General features: G+C 40.4%; 1 protein-coding gene across 1 annotated transcript in view; it reads right to left on the reverse strand.

Annotated features, from left to right (window-relative positions):
• LOC129547943 (ERC protein 2) overlaps window positions 1–25,300 on the reverse strand; it is a 276,497-nt gene that overhangs the window by 59,944 nt on the left and 191,253 nt on the right. The window contains exon 9 of the mRNA XM_088831677.1: window positions 13,245–13,380. Coding sequence (XP_088687803.1) covers window positions 13,245–13,380 — 136 coding nt within the window. The remainder of the gene's footprint in view (window positions 1–13,244; window positions 13,381–25,300) is intronic.

Consider the following 25,300-nt stretch of genomic DNA (forward strand, 5'->3'; position numbering starts at 1 on the left):
GCCCTTGAGAAATAAGTCTGTAACCCAAGTAGGTCAATTCTGAGGAGTTCCTGCATTATGTATCTTATGTCCAGACTGTCACAGTTCTAATCTGTATCTTACACCAAAAAAAGTAACAATTGGTGGTTGTATTATTATAACCAACTACTCTAAAGAAAGAAAACAATGTTTTAGTGCACACTACAAAAGTCTTTTCAAAATGGCAGATCTTGCACTTTAGATGGAAAACAGAATGAGTTCTTTGAATAAATTATATTTAAAGCCATATATTATATACTACAGGATCGGTACAAAAGGAGACCAGTTTCCCCCATTTTCCTGAATTCCCAACTGACATCTCTACTACTATGCTGGGGCAGCAGCATCCTAGTGGACCATGAACTGTCTTCTCCATTGGCACTTTTAATTCAGCACACGTATGCATCCTTCAGGTAGTTCCAGGACTCCAAGATTTCAGAGCTGAAAGGGCCATCACTGCCAATATAAGCCTCTTGGTTTGTAGACAAAAAAGCAGGCTCAGAGAGAACAGAAACCACCTGCTCAAAATCACACAGCTAATTAGAGATTGAACCTAGAATAGAATTCAGATCCTCAACTGCCTTGGTCCTTTCAGCTCTCACCCACTCAGACACTGAAAGCTGTGCTGCTGAACTATGATTCATAAGGCCTTCTACAGCTTCTGCCCTGGCCCACCAAGGCTCCAGCTGCAGAAACATTCTTTGTTACCTCTTTCACATCTTCCATCCTAGGACAAGTAGCAGCCCAGGAACACACTCTTTAGTTTACTTTCAGAAGCTGCTGCAAATCAAATCAGAAGCCTGAGAAAGACACCTTTAGTCAGAGGAAAAGATCTTGAGATGCTCAAGGGTAAAGAATTCTTCCAAACTGGTTGTTAAATGCCCAGCAGGTAGCACAGTGCCTTGCACACAAAAGTCCTCAAAAAACATCAAGGTGACTGCTTGCTGAGCTGAGGCAACATGTAGGCAGAGTTTTACACGCTTTTAAGAAGCATTTAAGTCTATATTGTCACCCTGCTTATTTAACTTATAAGCAGAGTACATCATGAGGAATGCTGGACAGGATGAAGCACAAGCTGGAATCGGGATTGCCGGGAGAAATATCAACAACCTCAAATATGCAGATGACACCACACTTATGGCAGAAAACAAAGAACTAAAGAGCCTCTTGATGAAGGAGAAAGAAAAGAGTGAAAAAGTTGGCTTAAAACTCAACATTCAGAAAACTAAGATCATGGCATCTGGTCCCATCACTTCATGGCAAATAGATGGGGGAACAGTGGAAACAGTGACAGACTTTATTTTAGGGGGCTCCAAAATCACTGCAGATGGTGACTGAAGCCATGAAATTATAAGATGCTTGCTCCTTGGAAGAAAAGTTATGACCAACCTAGACAACATATTCGGAGAAGGCAATGGCAAGCCACTCCAGTACTCTTGCCTGGAAAATCCCATGGATGGAGGAGCCTGGTAGGCTGTAGTCCATGGGGTCGCTAAGGGTCGGGCACGACTGAGGGCCTTCACTTTCACTTTCACACATTGGAGAAGGAAATGGCAACCCACTCCAGTGTTCTTGCCTGGAGAATATCAGGGACGGGGGAGCCTGGTGGGCTTCCGTCTATGGGGTCACACAGAGTCGGACATGACTGAAGTGACTTAGCAGCAGCAGCAGCAGACAACATATTAAAAAGCAGACACATTACTTTGCCAACAAACATCCATCCAGTCAAAGCTATGGTTTTTCCAGTAGTCATGTATGGATGTGAGAGTTGGACTATAAAGAGGGCTGAGCACAGAAGAATTGATGCTTTTGAACTGTGGTGTTGGAGGAGACTCTTGAGAGTCCCTTGGACTGCAAGGAGATCCAACCAATCAATCCTAAAGGAAATCAGTCCTGAATGTTCATTGGAAGGACTGATGCTGAAGCTAAAACTCCAATACTTTGGTCACCTGATGCGAAAAGCTGACTCATTTGAAAAGACCCTGATGCTGGGAAAGATTGAAGGCAGGAGGAGAAGGCGACAACAGAGGATGAGATGGGTGGATGGCATCACCGAGTCAATGGACATGAGTTTGAGTAAGCTATGGGAGTTGGTGACGGACAGGGAAGCCTGGTGTGCTGTAGTCCATGGGGTCACAAAGAATCGGACACAACTGAGTGACTGAACTGAACTGAAGTCTGTGGCATTAATTAAAAAAAGATAAGCCAATAACCTATAAATCCAGGTGAGGCCTCCTTACCCAAGTTTATGTCATCTAACTTTTCTACCTGTTTTTGGAATAATCTGACCACTATTTTCACTGTGGCTATAGTTACTGTAGTTGACACCTGAGGAAAAAAATGCCAGCTCTTTCTCTTGTTTAAAATCACCCAGTCTCAATCTTCTCACTTGTAGAAACTGCTTCAAAGATACTTGTAACATAATTTGTTCCTTGGGAAAAGTAAACAAGTCAATGTGTATACAGAGCAATTTGGTCAACTAGGATTGGTTTTTTAACAGCTGCATGTATTGAAAAAATTATGACGCTGGGTACACAAGACAGTCCTGAGATCAGATGTGTGCATCTGCTGCGGGTGTCAAAGGGGATAGTGCAACATCCACACTCATGTCTGCTGTAGATGCAGTGGCGCACTGCCCCGATTCCTCTCAAGACCAAGGCACTCACTTGCCAGCTGCCAGGGATGTGCCTGCCTCCTTACCACCCCCAGTGATGGGTTGCATCATTGATTGTTGATGAATGGTTACAATGGCCCAGCCCCCTCATCTCAACTGGGCTCAACTCCATCCAAAAGGTCACCCTAATTGCAGAGCAACTAATAGGAACTGCTGAGGCCTTTGCTGCAATTACAGTGCAGTTTCTTCCTGTGCTCAGTCAGGCTTCCCTTCCTGAGAGCACTCCCAACCCACCTTGTGCATATTAATCTCAGACTCTACATTTCCCAAGGAACTCAACCAAAGACTTTATTCTTGACCTAGTTCATTGCTCAATAAAAAGTAGCAGTTCTCATTGTTGAAGCAATTGTTATTATTATAAGCAATTCACACTTGTTTTCCATGACAAGAGACTGAGTGCATTTCTTTATGGGTGACCAGACTCTACAAAGGTCTTCCCTGGTGGTTCAGACAATAATTTGTCTGTAATGTAGGAGACCCTGGTTAGATTCCTGTGTAGGGAAGATCTGAAGAAAGGAATGGCAATCCACTCCAGGAATCTTGCCTAAAGAATTTTGAGGACAGAGGAGAGGAGTCATGGGGTCACAGGGTGGAATACAACTGAGCAACTAACACTTTCACTTTTCACTTTCAGCCTCTGTAAAAGAGAAAAAGCAACAAAGATAGAAAAACTTAAACCAATTTTTATTTATCTAAAGAGTCCTAAGCTTCATAGGTGGTTCTCATAGCAATTTCCCACTTTGCCACTGCTTTATTTACTCTAATTTTAAAAACATAAGAGAGAACAGGAGATGATAGAATATCTTGTTTACAAAATACACAGAAAGCTTAGTTTATTGTGAAGGGTAATTTTATGTCATCTTAGACAGTATATCTAAAATCCAGTACTGAGAAAGCACAGGCCTGATCTTTGGACTTTTGGGTTAATTGTTCAAATCCTACTGAAGGCAGATGTATCTTCTGGAACCAGAGGGTATACAAACAGCACTGGACAAGAATGTAGAAGGCCTGGGATCTGGTCTCCCTTTGGCTATTAACTCCTGGGATCTTGGGTAGGTCATTTGCCTTTGCTGGGCCCCTTAATTTCCCTCATTAGCAAAACAAGGGGCTTGTATGGTCCTAGTTCTAGTTAGAAAAACTCACGATTGTTTACCTTGCAGGGTTTTGTTTTTGTTTTTAAACAAGCAACATAAATAAGTAAGATGAAGAGGGAAAGTGTAATAGCAGAGAAGAAATTTAAAGTGTCATAAATCTAAATTACCAACTTCCCAAACGGGTATTACAAGAGAGACTATTAAGTGAGTAGGAACAAGATTTTAGAGTTGTACTTTCTTTTTGCAAGATTTCCATCTAAATCATTGCCCATGCCATTGACTGTCATTTCCATAATCTGGAGTGTTAGCACACACAGCTTAGCAATACTATGGACAAGCCATAAGTCAAAGCTAATATTTTTTTAAAATTAGCCATGCCCAGAGGTCCACATTGGCCAGCAATGTGTTGAAATACCAGAATCTATTAGAAATAGGTTATTGATGTCAGGGTGACACACTGTGATTTGCAGGTACCCCCATGACTAACCTCTGGTAGCCATATCTTAGGGTAAACCTGCCATAATTACCCTGACCAGGATGAGCCAATTTACCTGGACTGGCTCTTTTGATGCATGTTGAACACAACTGCCCCCTAGGGACTACCAAACCCCAGAATCACATGTATGTGCGTTATCATGTAAATTCTACTTTTGAAAAAATAATAAGAGTGAGAGTGTGCTCTCAGAACTTTTTTCTCCTTTCAGTCTCCATGCCTTCAAAGTGCAGGTCCTTTAGTAATGCCTTCACTGTGTTCTACTTTGAAAATTATACTGCACATGCACCGGATTCAAGCAGAGGAGAAGAAAAACATACAGATGCTCCCAAGTACACACTTTAAAGGTCGCATTTCTCGGGGCTTTTAAAGCATGGTTTCTGGTTCAGAAACTTTCACCTGGGAAAGGAGGACCATCCCATGAAAGCACTTGGAGAAGCACATTGGGCTCTAGCTGAGGTGCACTGTTATTATTGGCTAAACTGATCATCTGCAGTAATTTTAACAAACAAATAAAAATGATGTCTCCAGTTTACAGCCCAAACCTCACCTCAAAATAAACCCAGAGGTCAAATTTAAAGGTAAACACAGGACTTTTCTGGTGCTCCAATGACTAAGACTCTTTAAGTCTTAGTTTGATCCTTGCAGGAAAGATGCAGGAAGCCCAGGTTTGATCCTTGGTCAAGGAACTTGATCCTACAGGGTGCAATTAAAGATTCTGCATGACACAATGAAAATCGAAAATCCTGTATGCTGCAACCAAGACTCAGCACAGCCAAATACATAAATAAACAAACATATATACAAAAAGCAGACTCTACAAAGCAAAGCCTCCTCTTTCCCTGGAAGCGAAGCATACTCTTCCCTTTAGCACATCTGTCTCCATTTCTAATTCTCACTGGAGATTACAGTAGGACGCATGTTGCCTTCCCCTCATCAATTTGTATTTCAGGGACCAAAGACACAAAAAAGAGATAATATTTTAAAAAGAACTCTAATCATCCTAAGCAACCTCTATCAAAGTGAGTAAGATTAATGTATTTTAGGAAGATTCCTTTTTCCAGGCCCCATAATCCCTCAAGCCCAGTTATCCAGAGCATTCAAGACTCTACTTCCATAGTAACAGTGATTTCATGTGACAGATAAATTATATTTCATTCGGCAGGATCTTCTGTCTCTGACAAACATACACTTTGCTGAGGACTGCTGGAGAGGCACTAATGGATTGAAACGTGAAAACTCTGCAGCAAAGAATAGTGAACCCCACTTTGTCTCCAAGCGGTAATTTAGTAGGTAGATTAGGTAACCTTGAATAAGGGTAAACCTCTCTTTTCCATAGAAATATACTCTGCTTGTACGGACGGGCTATATGAAGTGGAGGATTAGGTCACAAATCCTCAGAAAAAAGCAGAAGACGTTTCTCAGAAGAAATATGCAAGTTACTGCACATTTGGAAAAACAAGTAATACTTTATTGGGAGGAAAGAAGAAAAACTCCACATACAACAGTTTTATTTACATGATTTCACTTGGCTTCTTGGAACAGTGTAACAAACGGTGAGCTCTGAAATACATTGCACAGGATGCCTTGTCACCCCTGATAGTCTATGAGTTACTACAAAGAGGAACAACTTCAACTCAAGGGTACTAGAAAGTCATTGTCAAATAAGATTTTCTGAGAATGCCTACAGGGACCTCCTACTACAGAAGTCATTTTTTGGCTCGTGGGGGATTATAGTGTGAAAGAAAAACAAATGTCAAAATAAATCCCCAAGAAAAGAAAGCACTTCTGTACTAACCCTGAGTCCCCTAGCCAATGTTCTGTGTCCTCCGCAGACTTGCAAATACTTGAGTATTTTTCATCGTCTGAAACCCTGAACAGAGTCTGGAAATATTGGATGAAGCTCAGTCCACATTTCAACAACGTGATGGAATTCATCCACAACTTAATGGAACTTCCCCATCTCTACCCATCAAGGTAGAAAATTACAAGACAAAAGAAAGCAACTCGTAGTATTAAAAAAATCATATTAAGTTCTAATGAAAATTTGAACAAATGTGGGTGTTTCTTTTAAACCTGTCTTAGGATGACTTTTTCATCTTTCCATATGGTGAACAAGACGGCTGAAATGGAGCTTTCCTAAATCACTCTACACCATGCCTATGGAACAGCCATGAAAAACTAGTAACTAAATAATCGTATTTTGACAATGATGAATCTCTTAACTCTGCTGGTCAGGTTTCTTCTCATGGCAGTACTTAGAAGTGTACCATAACACATGAACATAGATCACAGTCAGAGTAACAATTTTAAGCTTAGGGAATTGAACTTAACTCAGTGACTTAGAGAGATGAACGTATAGATAAGAGGCTTAAAAATTGCCACTTACAACACACATGTCCCTCTGCAAGGGAAAAAAAACAAAAACTTAGCGAAGCTTGGGAACTTCATAATGAACTATATGCTTTGCTAAAAGTTACGCATTTTTGAGGTTTATGTTGTTTGCTACACTTCCTCTGTGAGCTGATTCCAGTTCTAATCGGAGGAGCAAAGTAAAGGAAGTCTCATTGGAGAAAAGATATGGCTGCACAGAATTGCACAGACAGAAAAATAAAATCGTCTTTCTAGGTTTTTTTTTTTATTTATTTTTTAGAATTTTACTAAAAGGACAAGAATAAATGGGAACATTCATTTGGTTTTTAAACTGATCACACTTGGGTTTAACCACTGGCAGAGAAGAAACTTTACAGTTCCCTGGGAACCTATAATTTGGAAACGGAAGCATACAAGAACAGACGTTAGTTTTCAGGCAATAAATTGAAGAGAATTCTGCAGACATACAACAGAAAAGGAACATAAAATATTGGCGTGTGTATTTCTTAGAATGTTACTTCATTAACTCAATAAGCTGCATAGGGGAAAATGAAGCCAAAATCTACAAAGATGTCCACTGGGATTTCAAATTGGCATATTTACTCAGCAAGAAATAGCTAGAAGTTGTGGGCGGAGGGGTGGGTGGGAAATGCATCCCACTCTGGTAATGACGATTTAGTGGGAATCTCCGGCAAAACACCTTGTTGAAAAACGTCCATGTGGGCTCTAGTGGGACACACAGAAGCCCAAAGCCCCAAGGCCAGACATAAATATTATGCTCCATAATCTGTGTCCTGGTGAACAGTTCTAGAGAATTATACAAGAAAATCACGATCTTTCACATCTAACTTTCACAGACAATTCAACATAAACTTGAAAAATGTTTTAATTTTTCCTCCTTATTGCCCTAAATGTTTTTTTAATGCTTTATTGGAAACTTTCATTTACTGGTGTGTCCTCTATATCTGTATTACTCATCAGCATAAAACAGTTGCAAAGGATTTGTTGCGTGATACTCCCATTGGTCACTGTCTTCTATATTTAAAAGCTCATTATCCGTCTCTCTGGGAGAAAGCTCTAATAACTGAACCTCACATAGACCGGTACTCTGCTAGGCTCTTTCATAAACTTCATCTTATTTAACCCACCCATGGAGCCACAGAGTGTAATCCCCATTTACAGATGAAAAAAAGTGAGAGCCAGAGAGATTCTGCCTTACTTAAGGTCCTGTGTTAAAAATAGTAAGGGCCACTATTTTAACACTGGACAGTTCAACTCCATGGCTCTTTATCTCTCCCTTCCTGCCCTCTTTGCCAATTCTCAAAAAAATTTAAAAAAACAATTTTTTTTTTTAAGAACTTAATACTCCTCTCTATTCCTATATATTGTGGGTATCTCCTCTGAGGAACAATAATTCAAGCCACTCAAGCTATTTTCCAATAACAACAACAAGAAAAAAATAAATAAATACAATAAACTGCCATCTCTCTTCAATGGGTCAGGCTAAGCTAGTTAGTGTACATTCTTAATCTCTACTTATACCACATGAAACCAGTGGGATCAGAGTATGAGGCTGTGCAACAGAAGCTGCAAACAAACACTCAATTCACAGCACATGTGCTTCACTGCCGGAGAAGGCAATGGCAAGCCACTCCAGTACTCTTGCCTGGAAAATCCCATGGATGGAGAAGCCTGGTGGGCTGCAGTCCGTGGGGTCACTATGGGTCGGACATGACTGAGCGACTTCACTTTCACTTTTCACTTTCACACATTGGAGAAGGAAATGGCAACCCACTCCAGTGTTCCTGCCTGGAGAATCCCGGGGACGGGGGAGCCTGTCTTCCGTCTATGGGGTCACACAGAGTCGGACACAACTGAAGTGACGTAGCAGCAGCAGCAGCAGTGCTTCACTGCACCCACAGAGTGCTTTAAAAAATTGAACCCATTTTCTAAAATCCATGGATTTCACATAAGATTTTACATTTTTATAGCAATCAGAAGGTCCCTCAATCCTGCTGCTGCTGCTGCTGCTAAGTCACTTCAGTCGTGTCCGACTCTGTGTGACCCCACAAACGGAAGCCCACCAGGCTCCCCCGTCCCTGGGATTCTCCAGGCAAGAACACTGGAGTGGGTTGCCATTTCCTTCTCCAATGTGTGAAAAGTGAAAGTGAAGTCGCTCAGTCAAGTCCGACCCTTAGCGACCCCACGGACTGCAGCCTACCAGGCTCCTCCATCCATGGGATTTTCTAGGCAAGAGTACTGGAGTGGCTTGCCATTGCCTTCTCCGCCCTCAACCCTAACCCACCCTAATATCTATTTAGCCAAAGCTTCATGGTCCCAACTCCTTTCAATGAGGCATGAGTTCCCTACAGTCCATGCCACTCCCAATTACATCCACAGACTAAAGCTATTGCAGCTGCAATTTTTCATTATATTTATGTTATTTTTTTCTTATAATAGAGAAATATTTTTCCAAACCTTATCTCTTTTTAACAGACTGAATGACTGGTCTCAATTCTTCACCCTTCCTTATATCTATTTCTTAACAATGTTCTCTTCTTGGGCAGAGGGTAGTTCACCAAACCTTGACTATTAGCTTACCCATGTGCCTTGAAGTGGGGTGAAAAATCAGTGTTAGTTTAAGACTAGGCCTTATGAGCCATAGCACGTTTTGGCTTTCTGTCTTGTGTCTCTGCTACTGTCAAAGAAAGTTTTCCTTGGGTTACTGATGCCCCTTCAGCCTGAGCATCAGAACAAACCCATGTGGCACAGAGCTATCCAGCCACCCACAGACCTGAGTGAGCAACAGACATACCCACCCTAGCTCACTCTGGAGCAGCTGAGCTACTTTGTCTACCTAAAAATCTGTGAGAATAACTATTGATGCTTTAAAGTCACTGAGTTTGGAGGTGATTTGCTACACAGCATTATTGTGGCACTTGCTAACTGATACATCTCTACCAAAAAAACAAAGAAAGCTGAAAGAACCAGACATCATCAGTTTTCTTACATGCAAACCTGTTTCTTATTTACATTAATAGTCTAGACCCTGAAGGCACTTGAGCCTGCAATTCCTGCCATAAAACAATAAACTTAGGAACTAAAGAAGGGTGAGTTTGTGAAATCTTTCTTAATATGTCTGCATTTCTAGGTTTGGCTGAAATGGTCCAGTTTTTGCTTCTCTCCTGGTTTGGATAATAAAATAATAAATAACATGGTCACTTTATCTACATTCAAATTTGTCTCCGATTTTCATACCAACTGGATGAATCTCTTTGATCTCTCTTTGGAGTCTGATCCAACAGCTATTACTGTTTCAGGCAGTACTTTTACCTAAGATTTTTCTGGATATAATACCTATTTGGTTCGTCAAAATCATGAAGTCAGGGTGTTGAAACATTACAAAATGCTGGTGTAGAATAAATCAAGTTTAGTAGGTGCCAAACTTACATCTACCAACCAATCAACCAACCAGCCATCGAAACCAGATCCCAATTGATTGAAACTTAAAGGGATTAGCAGGTTAACTTATAAACAGGAAGTACCTAAAACAACAGTAAAACTAAAAAAATCAAGTGCCCCCAGAAAGAAAAGTTCTGTCTTCAGAAGGCAGTAATTACTGCATCTGAGTACATCTGCTTCACAATCCAGGAAAGTGGGAGTTTCACTCTCTATTAACCTTAACCAGAGACATTTTCATCAAAATTAATCGTGATTACTTTTTATTGCATTTCAAATGCTATCCTTTATTTGGGGTGGTCAGGAATGCAACTAAGCAATTCCAGACCATGCTATCTTTTATGAATATGCCTATGAGGTAGTTATCAAGGCCCCTTATGAAAATATTGCTATACAAAAGTTCATGGGCCAAAAAAAGACATTAATTTCCCTAACTAGACATGTCCTTAGAAAAGGAAAAAATTACTATATATAGAAAAAAACAGAAACTTTGATGCTCAATGCATATCATAGCAGAACTGCACAAATACCCACACACATAATACATATTCTAAAAAATGCTTCTTTTATCTTTTCCTATTTCATAACCTCTTATGGAAAAACTTGAATGAACTTTCTGACCAACCCAATATAAAAACAATCAATCACTAACACTTATTTTGAGCACAACTTGTGCCAAGCACAGTTCTAAATTCTTTACATGCGTTGACTCTTTAGTCCTCACAGTAACTCTGGAGTAGGTGCAATGATCATACGCATTTTACAGATAAGAAACTGAGGCTTAGGAAAATAACCTGCTAAGAACATTTAGCTGGTAAATTTGAAAGCTTGAAACTTAGGTATTCTAGCTCTAGAGTCAGCTAAGGAAGATAATAACAACACTTAATTTCTGTGTCATCATGACCAACTGGTTTGTTATGTTTTGTGCTACGCAGCCTCTGTACTTTCTCTGATAGCTCTCCTGCTTGGTGAGCCTGCCCTACTGCTCCATCCCTTCCATGTCAAACTTAGCTCCAATCCCACCTGTTCCATGATGTGTCTCTGCCACTCCACAGTTATTTTACCTTCCTCTCTTAATTAGAACTCTTACTACTTGAAGACAGTCAGATCTGGATTTGTGTCCCAACTCTGCCATTTACTAGCTGAATAACTTGAGGCTTCCTCCTCCTCCTCATATATCAAATGGGATAACAGTGATCTACCCCATACTATGGTTTAATGAATCTCTGTGATTTTATCTGCCCAATATCCCTTCTGAGCAGAACCTTCTTTTATGTGAGGGATTACCTCTCCTCAGTCTCAGACCATGTGACCTGGGTGAGGTTAACCCTTTTTCTCTAGACTCCAGGTAAGCACATAACTTGATCATGGCCTGGCCAATTCCATCTGCCTTCAGATTTCTGCTAGAACTTCTCAGAAAGAAACTTTCTCCTCCCCCTGGGGTGACTGCACTTGTAGAATGTAGGCTGAATGCTGGTAGCCATAGTTGGCATCACTGTGGAACAGCCTTCCTGAGAATCAAGGCAACCAAGAGCAGAGCACGCCTCTGAGTAGAATGAAGACAGATTCCTGATGCTATTGTTTGAATACCTTCAGGTTATAAGATCTGGGGTCTATTCCTGGAATTTTCAGTTTACTGAGCCAACAAAGTCCCTCCTTTCTTCTTAGTTCAACTTGTTGTGTTCCTATGACTTGGAAATAAGAGTCCCAACAAACCTAGCTGACAGAACTAAAAACAGCACAATACACAGCATACTGAAAAGTTAATAAATGGGATCCACTACTGCTGTTGTTCCTCTCCATTTGTTTCTTGAAGGCAGGAAGACTTGAAGTCAGTTCCATGTCTACCACTTACTAGGATGCTACTTCATTCCTTTTCTGAGACTCTAGTATTACCAGGTATAAAATCACCAACATTATTGTAAGGCATGAATAAGAATACATGTCTGACAAGGCAATACAGTTCTGCAAATTTTAGTTATTATCTCAATTTGTAGGTTCTAATGTAACATCTCATATGATTCATGGGAGAAGTAACACCCAAAACCCCAAGACTGATTTCTCAAAAACATTGAGGAAGCCATGGATTGAAATAAACTACTAGTCCATCCAAAGGACTTGATGCTACTATCATGATACCCAAATCAGGCATCAGTGTAAAGGGGCTTGATTGACATCATCAGGGCACCTCCAGAATACAGAGAAAAAAGAAACTAATATTGACTATGTAACCACCTTGTGACATGTTCTATGCAAGACATTTCCTTGTATTTCCTACTCTGGAATAATTACTTATTTCTCTTTCGGTCAATTAAAAAAGAGAATTATGAGTACATACTGAAATTATCTAACTTCTTCTATCTCCAAGGAGGAAACCTAATATATAACTAGAGAAAGACACTAATTAATAAGCAGAATTTAACATGAACTCCAGCCAACTCGAACTTGAACTGCTCTGTTTAAAGGCACACTGGAATAAATAAAGGAACTTCAAAGCAAATGCCCTGTTTTAGCTTGAATGTTTTATTGAGCACATGGGGAGAGCTCTTTCACCAAAAATAGGGATGGCTAATGAGGAAAAACTGGTGTTTTCAGTCGGCCAGTTGGTTTCTGAGATAGGGCCATCCATTCAGAGATAACTATATTCCACAGAAAAGACAGAATAATGATCAGAGCCTTGGAGTTTTGAACAAAACAAAATCAGTTCTGTAAAATGTCCGAAATCAGTTTGATGCATCCTCTTCCAAATACCTTCTGTGATAACACCCATACATTTCACTCCCGACACCAAAACAAGTTCAATATAATTCTAAAAGGAAGACATTTCTGTTTCAAGCTTCTTGCCAACTCTATAACCGCAGCCCTTACCTTTTAAGGTGAAGCACACGAACCAGAGACTCTGTGCGGATTGAGCAAGTTCCACCATAACCTGCCTTTCTTGGGCACTGTTTTGAAAATTATGCTCCGTACTCAGAAAGACCTACTGGGTTCCCTGGGAGTACACGGTTAGTGTGGGACTTAGAGCAAAGGTACATCCGCCATTTCCATGCATGCTTTCCCGCAGCAAGGAGTATATTTTGGAGGGAGCTGCACTCCAATGATTTAAGGGTTCAGAGGAGAAGGCTGGACTCACCTGCAAATGCTGAGAGTTGTCAGACATGCTATCCTCTCGCCTGCGGACTTCTTCCAGTAACTGGGCATTCTTCTTTTTTTCCAACTGTTGATTGTGCTTCAGGTTGGCCACCTTCTTGTTCTGATCCTTCATATGCCTGAGAAAAGTCAGCACAGCTTGGTTACATTCAGCCATTGGAAGATAATGTGTTATCATAATAGAAGTACCCAGTATAGAATATTTTGATATGTGTTCAGGAAAATTTAGGACTTCAAAACATTCCATTCATTCAACCACAAATATGTCCGGAGCACCCACTTAACACCAAGTGCCAGAATGGCAGTGAGGCTGCTGTGGTGAATGGGACAGGTACAGTCTTCACCTTCCTCATGGAGCTAGAAGTCCAGTGGGGGGAGACAGACAAGTATCAAGAACACACAACTTGGGTTTCCGTATGTTGAAGGAAATAAAGAGCATGCTGTGAGAAATGATGACGTGATGATAAGTGGACAAGCGGTAGTGTGGGGGAGTGACTGCAGTCACTGTGGTCAGGGAAACCTCCTAAGGAAACAAGACTATGGGTGAGACTCAAAGGATCCAACCCAGGAGACGCTACTGGAGGAGCCCCTTAGGTAGAGAGAATAGCAGGTGTTATTCCCAAGGAGGAAAGAACCCAGGTATTTGTAATAACTGGAAGGCTACAGTGAAGCTAGTCCAGCAAGGTGGGGGGACAGCGAGTAGGAAGGTACAGCGTTGGGGAAGAAGTGAGATAGGAAATGGACCTGCAAAGGTGGGTGGGACTCAGGCCACACAGAGGGCCCTGTGGTCTGTGATGGGGGCATTTACTTTCTTCTAAGTGGTTGCTGTTCTAATTACTATTTTTCTTTTGGATCATGTTCCTATTTTGAAATCATAATCTATTACTTTGATTTTAAAATAATAATTACAAGGCTCCAATCAAATACACTGTCATCACTTAGCTCAAGCAGAGTAACGCTTTGGCTAATCACCGTGTTAAATAAAGCCTGAGTGGTTGGAATAAAAGTTCTTAATGAATCTGTAGGATTTCAAAGTGAAAACTCATAGAGCGATCAAGTGAATAAAAGACTAAGGATAGAAGACAGTTTTCTTAAAAAAAAAAAAAAAAAACCACGGTGTGTATGTTGGAGGAAGTTACAGACTTCATGTGGACTATTTCACCAGCAGCGTTTAGCAAAACATTCCACAGATTTAGGCAACCATGTCGACAGCAGCTCCCATAAATCTAACCTAACACATGAGGAGACAGGAGGGCAGTACAGAGCGCTCAGGAGCAGTGATTCTGAAAGAGGAGAGACCTGGAACAGAGTCACTTGGGGGTCCCTGGTAATCCCTCTGTGACCTCTCCCCAGCACTGCTGAGTCAGCCACTGTTACTGAGCCCTGACTCCCAACAGAAAGGTATTGAGAACCACTGCTCTTGCAAACTTATAGATGAGATGAGAATTAGATGATAAACAGCAAACATGTCCAGATGAAACAATAACCAGGTGGTAGCCCCGCTCAACAAGAAACTCTTACTTCTAGTCCTTATAAAATTATATACTCCCCTATACCCTCCAATGCCAAGAAAATGAAGTTCAAGAGAATTATTTATTAAGCTGAAAAATCTATTAGAAATCTTGCTAATAAAAATATTCTGAACACTTTGGCTCTTTACAAATATTTACAGAACCAACTGAAGCAGTGATTTAAATACTCCTGGTGGCACATATTAAGGGGATAAAAGGTGAGGTGGAATAACCGTCCTCTTATTCATTATTTGGACTGGTTAATCACTGTCTGTCATTTCTCATTTTTAGTGAATATAGTATTACATACCTATGAAGCTATGAACTAAGTGTACACACTAATCTACTTTTAGAAGACTGTCTTTTGGTTACTCTGTAGGTGCTAAGAATGACCTCTTGCTTCCTAGTTGAATAAGAATATAGAGGTTCCAAAGTTCACACTAAGCCAGGGGAAGCATATTTTCTTGTTGCGTAGGAAGTAAGATCAGTAATAGAATGAGATGGAGAGGCCCATAACATGAGTGAGACTGTGCAATTAGAAAACATCTTTATAACCAAAGACTTTTTTTTATTACTTTAAAATTCACACTTATATAGAACTAATTGCTAAATATTTCCCCTGCAAGTACCAGGGATAAATGCAATAGATTATAATTACAAAAATCACTTGCACTGTTAAAAAACTCCCACATAGTTCTTGAAGCAGTTTGAACATATCAGAACTTATCTCCTGGGATGCTGCAGTGGTTTTTTCAATCCAAAAAGAAAAAAAAAAATTCAAAATCCACACATCCCTGAAAGCTTTCCTAAATTAAGAATGAGTAGCTAGGAAAAAAGAGAAACTAAAGTTTGGACTCTGTGATGGAGGCCGATCATCAAATTCTCCAACCGTTCCTTCAAATACTGACTTACTTAGGACTCCAGTGATTAGACGCGTTGGGTTTTGAATGGCATTGCTTAGGATTTGGGCCTAATAGATCAGTGCAGAATAAGGTGATAAAAATGACCATCCTGTCTCTGTACACGTGAACATCAAGACATACATATACAGTACGCAAACTCCTTGACAGGAGTGCTATGGTTTTCAAATGTATTTCTACGGGTAGAAGTCTTTCTTCAACTGAAAGTTTCCTTGAAAGTTAACTCTGCCAGAGGTAGGATTGAGATAAGGAGTGGGGTGGGGTGGGAACAGGTGATCAGCACCGCATCTACTAGACACTGGCTCCTTCAGGTGCCCCTCAGGGAAGCCATAAGTTTATGAAGCACAGGTCAGAAACAGCAATTTACAGGGTAGGAGGAGAGTGAGGGAGGCAGGTAGATAAGTCATGAAATTTAAAAATTTGAGATCCCTTGAAGAAGAGTAAATGTACCCACAGAAGCTCACTGGAATGAGTTATCATAGTGATTTTTACTACCAATAAATTTGACATTTCCAAGAATAGAGATTTGTAAGTGACTTATCAGTCCTTTTACCACCTGCAAGAGTAAATTCACACTGCCTAAATCATGCTAAACTCAGTACAGATCTCAACTGTCTCTAAATTTAAGAAGGTAAAGTCCCTGGGGGTGCAGATGAGAAAGCCCTCGGGCAATACTGCCTTGGAGGACAGTGTCAGTGACATCCACTTTCCAAACTCCCACCCACTAGGCACCCTGGCAGGCCAAGGCCCTGCCAGAAACTCACCTACTCTGTGTGCTAGAAAAAAATGTCTTTTTTGGGAGTGAAATTTTTCTGCAAGGAAACATCATCAAAATATACTCAAGGCACAATGTTTCTTCAAAAAAGCAGGTATTGGATCCAGTGGTGAATATAGGTTATTTGGAGAGTACAGTGATAGGGTCAGTTGTCCATGCTCACCTTAAATTGACCAGTTTCATAAAGTAAGTCACATCAATTTTCAAAATTAAAAAGTCAGCACTTTTAAAATTCCAACAGGTATCAAGATCATCAATGGCTACCATATTAAGAATGAATGTCTAACATTTCTCCAAAGATAGCATATAGATGGCCAACAGGCATAAGAGAAGATGTTCAATATAGCTAATTACTAGAAAAATGCAACTCAAAACTACACTTCATACCAGTCAGAATGGTCATCATTAAAATGTCTACAAATAACAAAGGCTGGAGAGTGTGTGGTGAAAAGGGAATCCTCTTACTCTGATAGTGGGAATGAAAATTGGTACAGTCACTATGGAAAACATTATAAAGGTTCTTTGGAAAACTAAAATCAGAGTTGCCATATGATCCTCCAATCTCACTCCTGGGCATATATCCAGAGAAACCTATAATTTGAAAAGACACCTGCACCCTAAAGTTCACTGCCCATTTACAACAGCCAAGACATGGAAGCAACCTAAAAATCTAAAAGTCTATACACACACACACACACCCCCCACACACATACACAAACACATACACAACAGAATACTACTCAGCCATAAACAAGAATAGAATAATGTCATCTGCATCAACATGGGTGAACCTAGAGATTATCATACTTAGACAGACAGAGAAAGACATTTGTTATACCCTATGATATCACTTAAATGTGGAATCTAAAATATGACACGAACTTATCTATGAAACAGAAACAGACTCGCAGACATAAAGAACAGACTTATGGTTGCCACAAGGAAGGTGGGGAGGGGGGAAATGGGCGTTTGGGATTAGCAGATGCAAACTATTATATAGAGAACTGATAAACAACAAGGTCCTTTTACATAGCACAGGGAACTATATTCAACATCCCGTGATAAACCATAATGGAAAAGAAAACAAAAAAGGAATATGTGTGTGTGTGTGTGTATTGCTATACAGCAGAAATTAATATAACATTGTGAACTAACTCTATCTCAAATAAAATAATTTTTTTAAAGGAATGAAAGTCAGAGAGGACAGAATCCTGCTATTCTCACTAAAATAGTCCATCAAATTAAAATTATTCTCTAACTTGCTGTTGAGAAAGCATCATACTTTCAAAAATACTCATTTGATTGAATGAATGCTTGAACCTCCCAGGAGCAGCTGCAGTGCAAGGATTGGTACTATAAACTCTGGAGCCAGATTGCCTGGGTTTCCATCGGAAGTCTAGTAGTTTATAGCTGTGTGGCCATAGGCAAATTTCTTAACCTCTCTGTACTTCACGCATGAAATGAGAATAATTGTAACTCAGAGTTATTGTGAAGAGTTGATGAATTTGCATAGGCAAAATGCTTAGACAGACTACAGGATGTTCCCTCTCTCTCACACTTAGCTTACAATACGAATGTAATGGTGCCCTGTGCAATACTGTGAACACATATTTAGTGTCTTGCTCCCCACACCAGAATAGCAGGTATTTCAAATACTTCAGACAGTGGACTTTGGAATGCATTATTACACCCCTTTTGTCATACATTTAGCTTCTACTCGTGATTTCCTTATTAATAAAATAAGTTACATTCCTGGAATCTTACCCTAATAGAAGTGTTGCAGGAAGGTCATGACAAGCCTAGGTACGTAAGCTGGGATCCTGAAGCGACTGCACAAGTAGATGGGCCACACACACACACACACACAATGGAATCTGACAATGAGCACTACATGTGAATTTCCCATAATAAAAGTTTTTACTTTTAACCACTGAGATGATCCCATTTTTTTTTAAAGCTCGTAAATACCATTCAGTACTTCAGCACAGCTATAAATTTTAGAAAGCTGTCATAAATATTCTAAAGATATTTTTAGAGCATGCACAAATGTGCTGAATATCATGAGCATGATGTTCCTTCCTTAAAGAGAAAGTATCTGGCCAGCTCTGGCTACTTGAATCTCACTCTCCTCCCAACAGAAGGCAACAAGTAGGATCAAGGTCTTAGGACTTAGTTCCAGAATGAGCCAGATCTCCTGAACTTTGCATTCTGCAGCCTCCACTCAAGAGCAGCCTACCAGTTGGACCAGGAGCACTGATGACTGCCTAGGTCCTTACCAAAACCCTCCAGCAGGATGCCCACTATCTTCTCATGCTCCCTGCTTGGCTTCCCTCCTTGGTAGATTCCCCCTCCCCTCCTTAACTATGGTCCTTTCTCCCTTCATTCCCTGGCAGTGAATACCCTCCCATCTCCCTCTTCTCTGTTCCCACCTCTCCTGTGGTGTGTGGAGCTGTATGAGGATCCAGAGATAAGGCCACCTCAGTTAAAGCACATGATGCCAACATAACTCAGGCTGACATCATTTATCATGTAGTAGGACAGTCAGGTATACCATGAATCTGATAATATTGCTAAAGAAAGAAGGGTTAAAGGCAAGGGGCTGTCCAGATTTGAAAACTTGAGACGTGGAGCTTCCCAGAGACAACGAGAGTCCTAACTTTTCACCTTAGAGGATCGGACTCCACCAGCAAAATTCTCCTTGGAGGAGAAGATTCTGTTTATTCCTCAGGCAGTCTGAAGAAATGGGTGAGTCATTTGAGACAAAACAGGTCAAGAAACAAGATAGTCAGATGCCCAAGACCAATGACTTAGCTGACAGACTGGTTGTATTCTCATCACAGAGGCGACACTTACAAAGTGTGTGACTCTGGGCAAGTTATCTCATGGTGGGTGGGAGGCATTAAACGATTTTGTAAGCCTAATGTTCCTACAACAGTCCCTTGAACACAGTGGATAATTTATAAATGCTAGCCTGAATCCTCTGACCCAAATAACACTCTTCTAAAGTGTGTATCTATTTCCTTCACCTCGTTTGCCAACAACTGCCAAGAAAACCTAGAGAAGAGATTAGAGAGCAGAAGATGGTCACAATGAGCAAGAAAAGGGTTTGTTTTTCTATAGATATTTCATGTAGGAGAGGTTTCAAAGGGATGACTTCTTTCAGCTGTTCTCCTTTATTCTAGCCCTGCAGAACCTCCTCACCCAAAGTATCAAAGGAGAACTACCTGAAGTATGAGTGGAGCCCAATGACTGACAGGCTAAGCTCAAGACAAGAGATGATGGGGGCCTGTTAGAGGAGACCCCAGGGACAGAGAGCAGGGAGAGGCAACCCTCTCTGATACCTCCTTGCCCTCCTCTAGATGTACTCGGTAGGACTGTCATCAGAGGAAACTTAAACAGAAAAGGCAAGGCCTTTTTTTCACCTGCTTCAGAAGTCAGTGTTCAATCCACGGGCATCTATTAACAAGGCACTCTTCCATCAAGCAGACTATATAATACCATTGTAAGGGTCACATGATTACCTAAGAAGCTTGGCTCTTTCTATTGGCTCTGACTACTAAATAAATTTCTTATCACTTGGTCTCCCAGGTAGGTATGGTGACCCAGAGGGCATGGGCTGGCCATGCCGGTCTGAGAACGAGAATTCTTCTACAAAGAAGAATTCAATCTCATATGATGAATATCAGTTTATTGTCAATGAAATGAACCTCAGATAAAGTAAAAAAATAAAATAAAACTGGTGAAAACACAGTAACAACCTAGAGTCCTCATTCCTACAGTCATTCTTGAAATTAAACTGAAAGTCTAAAAGGTTGAGTCCAAAAGAAATGAGCCTTGTTTCTCTTTCTTAATTTATATTCAACAGATACTTTAAAAAAATCTACACAGTTCACAGCAGGCTGATGGCTTGTTCTAATTTATGCTGCTTAGAAAAGCTTTCTAAAGACTAAAAATAAGGATGAGCAAACTTTTTTCCATAAAAGACTATAAATACTCAATAACTTATGCTTTGGGGGCTATGCAACCTTTATAAACAGTATTCAACCGTGTCTCAGTTTTGTCATTGTAGCATGAAATCAGTCACAGATAACATGTACCCAAATGGGTGTAACTGTACATGAATAAAACTTTATTTATAAGAACAGGTGGCACGGCTGAAATTGGCCCATGAGCCACAGGTTGCTGAAGCCAGGTAATGACAATCACAGCAGCAAATGCTCACATCCCATGATGTGTTCTAGGCACTTTACATACACCAGCTCACTTAATCCTCACAACCCTAGTAATCAAAAGTCCTTTGATTATTCTTACAGCTGAAAGTTACAGAATAACTGAGCAGCAGAGGCAGAATTCTAAATCATTCTGGCCCAGAGGCTACCCCTGGCCCCTTAATCTCTGTGCCATGCCAACCAACTGTGGAGAATGTCATAGAACTCCTTCACCACACTGTCTCACTTTCTCTTCTCTCAAGCAGCCCCAGAAAGCTCTAGGGAGGAGAAACAGACGTGCTCAGGATACAATCTCTGTTCCATAGTTCAGCTACTTTAAGGCACACCACTCCAAACTTCACAGGATGCCAAGAAGCAACTTGGTTGACTGTTAGAGAACTAGATACACATGAGGTAATTACCCAAGAATATTAGCTTTCAGCCAGGGGAGCTCTGGAATGGAAGGTGGGAGCTTAACAGCTTTAGACTTCATGGGGGCAGTGATAGTTACTGAAATAAAGACCCAGCTAGGAAGCTGAACACAAAACCAACAAGGACACCGTGTAATTTCCCGTTAATTTCCGGTCTCTGGACCCGTTAACCTCAATGTGACCATTTTTGATCAAATGATTAGCTTTTATGCATGAGTCTACCTCCACAAGTAGAAATGTTTAGTGTATTTCATATCTTGGGACTTCACTGCCTCATAATGAGCTTGGCTCTTCCTCCCATACAAACAGACTTAAATTGAGATTAAGAGTTGGGAGATGATAAAATAAGTGAAGATGAAAGTAGAAGTTCAACAAAAATGGAAAGGAAGAGAAACACAAAGGACCAAGGACAATTGCAGATAACAGGTAACAGACCACAGGACAGAACTTCTGGGACCACGGGTTCAAAACCAAGAAAGGACCCAGATCTAAGATTAAAACTCCTGCCTTGTTCCCTCCAATTTTCTCCTTGCACATCACTTAGCTCTTTTCAAATTAAAAAAAAAAAAATGGAATCTGAACGCTTTAACAACAAAACGTTTGTATAATTGCCACAATTCCACAGAGCATTGTTTTTTATAAAAGCCTCCAACTCCACCATTAGACACAGGAACATTAGGGCCAATTTGGTAGGGTGTCAGTTGTATTTACAGTTTGGGGTAATATAAAAACATATGGAAACTGTGAAAATTGACCCCCAGGGGGCTAATGTCTGAGGAAACCAACATTCCACAGTCTGGCCAGAGGTTGGGGGCGATTTGCCCAGACAATATACAGCCAAAGCAACCTATGAGCACAGGGGCACTTCATGTATGCAAGACCTATTTTTATTGCATTCAACCTGGAATTGGCCTGTAGAAGCCCAGACATAAAACAGAGTGAAGGCATAAGAAGATAAAAATCTTCTATGCTGATTTTCCAAACTAGAGTACAGGAATAATGTGTTAGAGTTTATATTACTTCCTATCAGAAATCAATTGTTAAAATATTGCAAAATAATAAAATTGCCCTCTGTTTCCAGATGTCATAGAATGTGCCAGGTACTGTGCACTATAAAAATATAATTTCAGTTAAAACAACATCCTTTTACAGATAAAGAAAACAAGGCTAAGAGGTTAAGTACTGACCCAACATAATATGGTTAATAAGCAGAGGATCCATAACCCGAGCCATCATTTCTATGACGCCTAAGCTCATGGTCTCATCTAGTATGCTATATTACTGTACGTTATTATGAGAGCTTTGCCACAAAACTAAATGGGTCATTCTGGCTATATATATATATATATATTTTTTTTTTTTTGAGAGATACAATCCTTTCTTTTTTTTTTTCTTTTCCCTAACAGGGAGGCAAAGCACCAGCCTCAATAAGTAAGTTATACTCTCTTTAAGATCCGGACCATCTGAGGCACGGCTTATCAGAACTTCCCAAAGATAGTTTAGACTAACACCAAATCAGTTTTCCCCTGCTGCCTAACAAATTACCACAAATTTAGCAGCCTAAAACAAACACTTATTTATTATCTCACAGCTTCTGTGAGTCAGAAGTCCAGGCACAGCTTGGCTGGTCCCTGTGCTTCTGGTTCTACCAGGCTGAAATCAAGATGTTAGCCAGACTGCATTTCTCATTTGTAGGCTTAAATGGAGAAGACCGTACTTCCAGGCTCATTCGGGTTATTGGAAAAATTCCTTTCTTTGCAGCTGTAGGAATGAGGGTCCCAGCTCTTCACCGGCTGCTGGCTGGAGCTGGAGGCTGTCTGCTGTCAGCATGGCTGTCACAGTTCCTCTCCATGTGGCAGCCTGCACAGGCAGTTCACATGGCTGTGTGGTTCTCTGAGGCCAGCAGGAGAATCTCTCTCTCCAATCTGCTAAGGAAGAGTCTTACAACAGGAGTGATACCCCATCATCTCTGCCGTATAACATACCTATTCAAAGAAGCAGCATCCATCACTTCTGCCATATCCTATTAGCTACATATAGGTCACAGATCCTGCCCACATTCAAGTGGAGGGGGTTATTCAAGAGTGTGAAAACCAGGGGACAGAGATCAGGGGGACCTCATCAGAATTCTCTCTACCTCATGTGCTACCCAGCAGAATTTCTTCCAGTTATGGAACTGTTCCGTTCTGTCCAATACAGTAGCCACTTGTCATGTGTGGCTGCTGAATAGCTAAAGTGCAGCTACTACAACTATAAAATTGACTTTTCAAGATTATTTAATCTTAGCTAATTTAAATGTAAATAGTTACATGTGGCTAGTAACTACCATATTGGACAGCAGATGTTTGGACATTAACCAATGTTCAAATTGCATGCTAATTTTTTTTAACTTTTTAAACCTTTATTTTGTTTGTGCTAATCTTTTGAATGGTTTCCCAATATTTTTACTGCCAATTTCTGATATTTCTTGGGGACTACTTACTTCAGTATCTACCCAACAGACTTATTTTTCCATTTCCCAAACTTCTTCCAAAACATTTTCACCAATGTAACCTAAGGCATTTGGAAGGCCTAACTTATGGCCAATGAAGGGTTATGGAAATTTACGCATCCTTATACTTTCCCAAGTATTTATCCCCATGACAACCCACTGCAAAAATAAATGCATGTTCTTTCCACTCTTCTCATAACTCAAACCTCTTGTAACTCTTAGTCTAATGTCAATTAGTAAAACAGAGTCAGTGGTGAGTGGTGGATAAAGTGAAAATCAACGAAGGATATCCAAATGGCAGAATTATCATCAGAGAGGGTGCAAGCCACTTCCCTCCAACTGTATGAGAAAACAGAACACACCACTTCCCACACAACTGCCTCAACACAATTAACCACTTCCAGAATCCATCACCGTAACGCCACCTACTTCAGTTTCACTTGGTGATGTTCTTCTTCACTCGGTGATTTACAGAGAGTGTTCTGGCAGCACTAACTCTGGAAGATGTTAGTAACTGTTAGCCAAGCAAAAACAGAAAACAAGAAGAGAAAGGCTAGGCTTCAATAAGCCTAGATGACATAAATAGATATGAACTAGCTTCTTATGCTGCAGGACTTTTCAGAGCCTTTACTATTATAAAAAGTGCACTTTGAATACAAGTAATCAGATCTGATAGAGGGACTGAAGAACTATGGACAATATTCGTACAGGAGGCAGTGATCAAAACAATACTAAAGAAAAAGAACGGCAAAATGGTTGTCTGACGAGTGCACAGGACCAAAGAATAGCAAGGACACGTAAGAAAGCCTTCCTCAGTGATCAATGCAAAGAAATAGAGGAAAACAACAGAATGGGAAAGACTAGAGATCTCTTCAAGAAAATTAGAGATACCAAGGGAACATTTCATGCAAAGATGGGCACAATAAAGGACAGAAATGGTATGGACCTAACAGAAGATATTAAGAAAAGTGGCGAGAATACACAGAAAAACTATACAAAAAAGATCTTTATGACCCAGATAGCCAGGATGGTATGATCATGCTAGAGCCAGACACCCTGGAGTCCAAAGTCAAGTGAGCCTTAGGAAGCATCACTACGAATAAAGCTAGTAGAGGTGACAGAATTCCAGCTGAGCTATTTCAAATCCTAAAAGATGATGCTGTGAAAGTGCTGCACTCAATATGCCAGCAAATTTGGAAAATTCAGCAGTGGCCACAGGACTGGAAAAGGTCAGTTTTCATTCCAATCCCAAAGAAAGGTGATGCCAAAGAATGTTCAAACTACCACACAACCTCTCATCTTACATGATAGCAAAGTAATGCTCAAATTCACCAAGTCAGGTTTCAAAGGTATGTGAACTGTGAACTCCCAGATGTTCAAGCTGGATTTAGAAAAGCAGAGGAACCAGAGATCAAATTGCCAACATTAGCTGGATCATTGAAAAAGAAAGAGAGTTCCAGCAAAACATCTACTTATGCTTTATTGACTATGCCAAAGTCTTTGACTGTATGGATCACAACAAACTGTGGAAAATTCTTCAAGAGATGGGAATACCAGACCACCTGACCTGCCTCTTGAGAAATCTGTATGCAGGTCAAGAAGCAACAGTTAGAACTGGACATAGAACAACAGACTGGTTCCAAATGGGGAAAGGAGTACGTCAAGGCTATATATTGATAATCTGCTTATTTAACTTATATGCA

This window comes from Moschus berezovskii, chromosome 24 (assembly GCF_049115385.1).
Source record: "Moschus berezovskii isolate FMDL1 chromosome 24, NW_MosBer_1.0, whole genome shotgun sequence".
Classification (NCBI taxonomy): domain Eukaryota; kingdom Metazoa; phylum Chordata; class Mammalia; order Artiodactyla; family Moschidae; genus Moschus; species Moschus berezovskii.